This window comes from Dendrobium catenatum, unplaced genomic scaffold, assembly GCF_001605985.2.
Source record: "Dendrobium catenatum unplaced genomic scaffold, ASM160598v2 original_scaffold_266825, whole genome shotgun sequence".
Taxonomy (NCBI): Eukaryota; Viridiplantae; Streptophyta; class Magnoliopsida; order Asparagales; family Orchidaceae; genus Dendrobium; species Dendrobium catenatum.
Genome location: NW_021585223.1, coordinates 53,760 through 61,758, shown reverse-complemented (window position 1 = coordinate 61,758; position 7,999 = coordinate 53,760). Strand labels below are relative to the sequence as shown.

The 7,999-nt window shown below is 36.1% G+C and overlaps 1 protein-coding gene across 1 annotated transcript in view; it reads left to right on the top strand.

The window, feature by feature from the left end:
• The first annotated feature begins 2,888 nt into the window (after nucleotides 1-2,888).
• LOC110105828 (probable alkaline/neutral invertase D) overlaps nucleotides 2,889-7,999 on the top strand; it is a 29,685-nt gene continuing 24,574 nt past the window's right edge. The window contains exons 1-2 of the mRNA XM_020835477.2: nucleotides 2,889-3,582; nucleotides 4,224-4,655. Coding sequence (XP_020691136.1) covers nucleotides 3,202-3,582; nucleotides 4,224-4,655 — 813 coding nt within the window. The 5' untranslated portion in view covers nucleotides 2,889-3,201. The remainder of the gene's footprint in view (nucleotides 3,583-4,223; nucleotides 4,656-7,999) is intronic.

Here is a 7,999-nt window from a genome sequence, read left to right as displayed (position 1 = left end):
GAAGATCCTTGGAGGGGGTTTCAAGGGAGTGTGGAGGAGATTTCACACGGTTGCTTCGGCAAGCTTGCGCTTTAGTCCCATTAAATTCAAGGTTCATCTCAAGGGAAGTTTTGGGAAGAAGAAGATCTCTTTGGTGTCAAAGAACCCGACTACTCTGTCACACCAGGAAAGGTGAAAGGAATTCGTGGTGCTCTACCATCTCCTGGGGGGAGAAAAAGGAATCAAGGTTTTTTCCTATGAAAGGAGTTTTGGTCCTTTGTCGCACCAGGTTGGTGGAAAAATTTTGTAAGGGCTTCTCCACCTTACTTTGGGGGAAAAAGGAGAGACACTAAAAGGTTTTAGTGCAATACTTGAAGGGTACCTCGAGGAGTGGGCATAGTTCAGGTTGGACCGAACCACTATAAATCTGGCATGTTATCTCTAATTTTTTTTTTATTTGTACTTTATTTTTTACATTTATATTAGATATAACTATTTGGTTGAAAATCTATGATTGATAAATACGTTGTATTGATCATCTATTTTCATATGTTGAAAAAGTTTTAATAATGAGATTTTTCTTTTTGTTGAAAGAAGTTTTTTTAATACCCAATTCACCCCCCTCTTGGTTAGTCTCGGGACTAGTTCTTTAGGGTTTAACAACCCTCATGAACCTTCACTATTGTTATGTACGCATAGAATTGGCTGAATTAAAAATTTAAGATTTTTAGAAGCATATTATTTAAACTATTATTAAGACTTTGAAAGAGTCATTTGACAGTCAGAGGAGTGTTTCTTCTTGAGAGAGCATTGAAGAAAGGGCATTGAAAGGGATTTTGGCTCTCCATCATACCGAGGAGGTGGAAGTGATTTTGTTAGAGCTTCTCCACCTAGTCGTGTGGGCTGAATAAGGTCACTATTATTTAGTATAATACCATAAGAGAACTTCGAGGAGTGCATGGAGGTCAAGTTGACTATACTACTATAAAAATCTTCTTTGCATTCTTTTATTTTCCATATTTATTTTCAAAATATTTACTTACTCGCACATTTATTTTAAATTTAGGTTTTAACATTATTATCATTGTGTTACATAATCACCATGAATGTTTTAGATCCGGTCTTTGGATAAAAAAGAATAAAAAAATTTAGAAAAATAAAAAGGATAAAAAAATTTGTTATATGCCTTCCCTATAAAAATAATAAAACAAAAAAATAATATTTTGTTTCGTTATTTTTTTCCACGTTAAAATCTAGATCATATGTGGATGCCATGTCATAAGCACTAGTGCCCATATATTTGAAATATCTTGGGGATTCTATACAGGAGTGTACGTACTTTAAAGTGACAATGGATCTCTGTGGAATTTGCCATGCTTGTCTTCGTTTATGCTCTCCATGAAAGCATGAATGAGCATCTAATGCTGACCTTATTAACCCTTGAGAATGATCCATATCTCTTCGTGCTCCTCCTATATGGGCGTGTCGATCAGTTGAATTATCAAAGGTACTATAATCAATATAAACTGTCCTCCTCGCCCTGCTCGATAACTCAATGATCTTGTCTATAGAATATTGCATGGAGCTTGTATTCTCCCTACAACCTCCAACTAATGGTTACACGTTGTTGGCTTTATGAAAAATGGTTGCCGCAAAATTTACTTCCATGAAAGTGATGTAACAATGGTTGATAATTGAGGGGATATAAAGCAATACATATTTGTTTTTGCAATGAAGTTGAACTCAATATTTGAGGGCTTCCTTTCAACCTGATAACAAATAGTGGTAGAAAGATGACCTCACTTAAACCATGCCTAAGAGGTTGACATGAACGACCTTTCGAGGATGTAGCAAAGGTTGCCCCATAGTCGAGAAATGTTTCTCACAGACGACGCCAAATTATTGCAGCCTAAAAAATTCGTAACAATAGAGAGATATAGAGTTTAACGTCCTAGATTTGCACGAAGATCCATCACACAAATAGATAAATTAGAGGGTACAACATTCATAAGAGACACCAAGATTTTTACATGAAAAATCTTGAAAAAGAAAAAAAAAACTACACGGCCATGCATAGTTTGAAAGAATCCACCAGTATTTGTAATTTATTACAAATGATGACTTGTTCAGGGAAAGACGCCAGCTAAATATAACAAAAATATATCATATCATTTTATATGGATAGAAGAATCCAATGTCATGAGAGTCGTCCTTAAGATAGTATTGACTTGTTTATTGAATTTGTAGGATTGTATCTGGGTGATAGAGGTCGTAAGGATCATAGTCGACAAGTGACAAATGTCAGAAGAATCGTAGTTGGGCGACAATGGTTAGAGGGACCGCAGTCGGAGGGCGATGGAGGTCGGAAGAATCGTAGTCAGACGATGGTAGTTGGAGGCATCGTATTCAATGGGCAATGGTGGTCGAAAGGACAGTAGTTTTGATGATTTTGAATTTAATTTTTGAAGTTTCATATTCATATTTGCATCGGGATTCATGTCCGATCAAAATAATTTTTGGTGACATATCAACAAGGAATATGATTTTTTGCTTGTGTTACTATCCAAATTAATCTGCTGTTTCTATTGACAGCCAAACCCTTTCATCATGACCCAACCAAAACTCAATTTGCATGCCTCCACCACAACTTATATATTTTTTTAGATATGTAAGTGATAGATGGATAATAAATATGTCAAATCATTCGGCCCATTTATTAAAACGCTTCAAAATGTGTGAAGCATTTTGAATACCCTAATATTTTGACACATTCAATAAATATGTCAATTCTCTTTGTTTTCGCACCTTTTTAAATTGTAATTATTACTTGCTGAATTTACTTATTTCAATTTAGTAATAGCTCTTTTTACAGTTTAGCTGAAATATAATAGTATTTGTGTAAATATTTTACTTATTTTTGAAGAGTTGACAATGGATTTGGTCGCCTCGGACTACCGACGCTGTGGCTTCTCCTCCATTGGTCTACACCCGGTCGCCAGCGTCTTCGTAGAAAGGAAGCCGAGATCGTCCTCTGATTCCACTCAGTTTCACTGTCCCATCAATCTCAGACCTCCTCTCCTGCTACCGATGGCTAAAAATTGCTTCTTATAACTGATTCAGATTAAAATATGCGATATTCGATTCCAGATACTACAAATTATGATCTATTCCGAAAAGTTGAGTACATATCTAATAATACAGTGAGGTAGCAGTAGCTGCGGCATGGAAGGGACCTCATGCATCAGAAAAGTGGCATCACGCTGCTCGATGGCGGACGAGGACGACGATCTGGACCTCGCGCGGCTTCTTGACAAGCCGAAGCTGAATATAGAGCGACAAAGGTCCTTCGATGAGAGGTCGTTCAGTGAGCTTTCTATAAACATTCGAGCGATTGATGGCTTTGAGAGCCTGTACTCCCCCGGGGGGATAAGGTCCGGCTTAAATACACCGGCGTGGTCGGCGAGGAACTCGTTTGAAACACACCCTACGATTGCGGAGGCTTGGGAGGCTCTTCGACGCTCGTTGGTATATTTCCGTGGCCAGCCGGTGGGAACAATCGCTGCTGTGGATCATGCCTCTGAGGAGGTCCTAAATTATGATCAGGTTTGAAATAGATTCTAGCTCACAAACCTTTTCTCTTTATTTATTTATTCCTTGTAGGTGACCTTGAAGTCGGGAAATGATTTGCGATTTTGGGGTTTGTTTGGCTGAGCAGAATTTAATAAAATAGGATTTGGTAAATTCTATGAATCCGGACTCAATTAAAATTGCAGGTTTTTAAAATCGAAAATTATTTGACATGATAAATGTCAAATTTTATTAGTTTTGATAAATTATGTAATAATTTATATTAAGATCTAAGATTTGTAAGATAAAAAAATCTTTAAATCTTTTAAATCCCATGAAAGATGGAATTAATAAACATTGGATCTAATTAATAACTAAGCTGAAATTAAATTTATCAAACAATAGAAATTAATATTCCAAAACTTTGTTTGGCAGGATTTTTTATGTTAAATCTTGCTTAAATACTGCCTAAAATAGAATACCAAGCATCCCCAGGACTTGTTAGATGAGTGAAAGGAGAAAAAAAATAATTTGGTTTAGCTGTTTATTAAATACTCTTTTTCCAAAAACTAAGTAAAAAAGTTGTTCTCAAATATTCTTTATCCGAAAAATTAAGCTAAAAGTTGTTCTTCTCGTGCTTATCACTTATCCTAAAATGTGATTCACTTCTTCTCCAGGTGTTTGTTCGTGATTTTGTGCCAAGCGCACTAGCATTTTTAATTAATGGCGAACCGGAAATAGTTAAAAATTTTCTCCTTAAAACTCTCCTTCTCCAAGGTTGGGAAAAGCGAGTTGACCGTTTCCAACTTGGGGCAGGTGTCATGCCAGCAAGCTTCAAGGTTCTTCATGATCCTCATAGGGAAGTTGACACTATAGTTGCTGACTTTGGTGAGAGTGCAATAGGTAGAGTTGCACCAGTTGACTCTGGATTTTGGTGGATTATTCTGTTGCGTGCCTATACAAAGTCCACCGGTGATCTCTCTCTAGCTGAAACTCCGGAATGTCAGAAGGGCATGAAGCTTATATTAACTTTGTGTTTATCAGAGGGATTTGACACATTCCCAACTTTACTCTGCGCAGATGGGTGCTCAATGATAGACAGAAGAATGGTAAGAAATTACGCACTTCCCTTTTTTTTTTTCCGAGTGAAGTGTGCCAAGACAGATTCAGGACTTTTAACAATGAAAAAAATATGTAAGTTACGCATCCCATTGTTTACTGTGATTTTGCGTTTTAATGATTTTTTTAACTAATCCTTGTTTTGATTTCGTTCACCTTTTTTGCTTACTTTTCAATGTCTTGCATGAAATTTGTAAATGTAATCTTAAAGCAGTCAGATAGTATTTTTGTTCGTTTTGGACTCGTTTGGTTGCTTGTAGACTGACATGTTTTAGAAAATGCTGTTTTCATTTCAGTCATTTTGCATGTGAAAGTACAATAATTACTTTTGAGGCTTTTTGAAGCTATTTGTTGAGTTTAAAGTAATATTGATTTCTAATTACATTCATCCAATTAATTAAATCTATTAATTTATAGTTTTTTTCCCCAAAATATGTTGGAAAACTCCAAGAAACCAAATGAGCCTTTGGAATTATTGCATTGACTTCTCTCTCACTTAACCATGCAATCATTCTTTACTCTTAGTACTCCCAACATCTCTTCTTCCATTTGCCAATCCAAACATTTTAGCATTTAGCTATTTCTATGTTAGCCATTTTTTAAGCAATATATCTCTTCAATGGCCTGTTGGGAGAGTGATAGAAGGTTATACTAGAAATTGTGCAGGTGTGATTATAAATAAAAGTTTGTAAGATAATATTATCGAAATTAGTAGAATTAGCAATAAAATTATAGCTTTATATATTATTATTGATGCTAAGGTTATTAATGTTACAAATGTTTATGCTCCTCAATGAGGTTTGAATATTTATTCAAAAATATAATTTTAGAATGACTTAGAAAAATTAAAACAAAGGATACCTCTTAAAAAAAGTTTTTTATTAAAGAAGATTTAAATGAACATGTTAGTAGAGTGGTAAAAGATTTTAAAAACATTCATGGTGGATATGAGTTTGGAGCAACTAATGAAGGTTGTAGAACCATGTTAAATTTTTCTCTAGTTTATAATTTTATAATTATTAATACTTTATTTAAGAAAAGAGCGGAACATTTTATCACTTATTAGAATGAATATAATAAAACTCAAATAACAACAATATCAAATCTTTATCTCACTATGCGAGGCCGACAACATGATCCTTTTACTCCATTGTGTCATATTAAAAGTAAAATTCTCATTTAAATCTAGTAAAAAAGATCATTTTTAATAATTTCCAGCAAAGTCTTTTTTAGGTTTACATCTACCTTTCTTAAAATAGTCTAAAGTTTGATACATTTACTCTCCTAATCGGGTCATCAGAAAGCGGACGCTTTATGAGACCAAACCATTTAAGGCGACTCTCTCTAATCTTATCTGCCACTGGAGCTACTCAAACTTTTTCATCTATGTACTCATTTCGCATTCTGTCTCCTAGACTAAAGCCACTCATTTGCCTAAGCGTCCTCTTATCTATAACATTTAATTTTAATTCTATGCTTCTCTTTTAATGGTTAACATTTTGTGCTATAAAGCATTGGAAGGTCTCACCACTATCTTATAAAATTTTCCCTTAAGTTTAGGGGGGAATTTCAATCACACAGTAGGCTTGATTGCTACAACCTAAAATCCTAAATTTTTTAAGAGAACACTTAGGCACTCGATTAAAAAAACAACTTGCTTTCAATAACATAAACACAAACAAAAATTAACTTCGTAAAAATAAACGATAGAAACTGATTAGGAAATCACGTAGGAAAGAAATATTCAAAGCACTTAAACAATAATAACCCTAAGAACAACCACGAATGGTCACCTCAAATGTAATAAACAAAACCAAGGTTTTAAAAGGCGAAATCGGGAATCGAGGCTTTTTTTCTAAGCGAGGCAAGGCGTAAGCCTCGAGGCGTAAGCCTCAAAACGATTAAAATAAATTAATTTAAAATTTTAAATAATGACAAAAAATAACAAAATATTATGTCAACTATGAATTTGAAGATTTATTTTAAGATAATATTACTGAAATACAAGACTTAAAATAAACTCACTTAAAAATAAAACATCCCCTTAGGATCAAGACCCAAAGCAGACTCATGCTCATACATGCTTGGAAGTTGTAATCATCTTCCATAGCTTCCAACAGATCGTAGCATATTGATCTACGACGGACTACTAACAACATTAAATGGAATTGCATTTTCATAGATGAATCTGGCGATATCTAAACAAACTCTGTTCCCGAGTTCTTTTGTAGCTGTAGGAGGCTGAATATCCTGAGTATTTATGTTTTCCTCGTTATCAATATTTAGCATAAATCTATTCATGGGCCCCCAGACTACCTCAGTCAGAAGAAACTAGATGGCTTCCAGTACTGGAACCTTCATGCTGTGATCCATAGTAAGAAGAGTTTCTTATCATCTCTTCCATATTTCTTTGTGTGACTTCCTTTGTGGTGAAAAACTTCTTTAAATAATTTGTACATTCCTTTTTTACCTCATCAGGAACTTTTGCACATGGTCCCACATTGACATGAGTGCAGGCTAGATGATCCTTCAATCTCTTGACCCCACCAGTTATGTGTTTCTCACAGAAATTACATTTAATGTAAACATATCCCTTCTTTGCACCTTCGTCTGACACTTCAACTTGAGTTCCATATTTCCATGCAGGATCTTTCCTTGTGCCACTAGTCATGCTAACAATAAGACATATTTTAATAATTATTTGTACTACCAATAATAAAACAACATGAATACAAAAATATACCAGTCTGCAGGGGGTCCAAGGGGGCGCTGCCCCCTGGAGGGGTTCGACCGAGCATGTACCGCTCAGTACCGAGCATGTACCGCTCAGTACTGAGCGTGTATTTGCTCGGTACCGAGCATGTACCGCTAAGTACCGAGCATGTACCGCTCGGTACCGAGCGTGTACTTGCTCGGTACCGAGCGATACTGGCTCGGTACCGAGCATGTACCTAGCAGTACCGAGCATGTACTGAGCGGTATCGAGCATGTACTGAGTGGTATCGAGCATGTACTGAGCAGTACCGAGCTTATACTTGCTCGGTACCAAGCTTATACCTGCTCGGTACCGAGCATGTACTGAGCGGACGAATGAAAGAAAGCCGAATCAGGAGATATTCAAGCTTTGTTACTGCACGTCAAAATCAAGGCCACAACACTGTGTACCTGCTCTTCCGACCTAACCGATGCCTGAACGTTTCCTGCACTCACAACTTCGGCTTAGATTCTTCCCCTACGTCGTCTCCTTTCGACTTCGTCTCCTACACTCACGGCTTCGTCTCCTTCCCTCATGGCTTCGTCTCTTTCCCTTACAGATTCGCCTCTAGTTCGCATT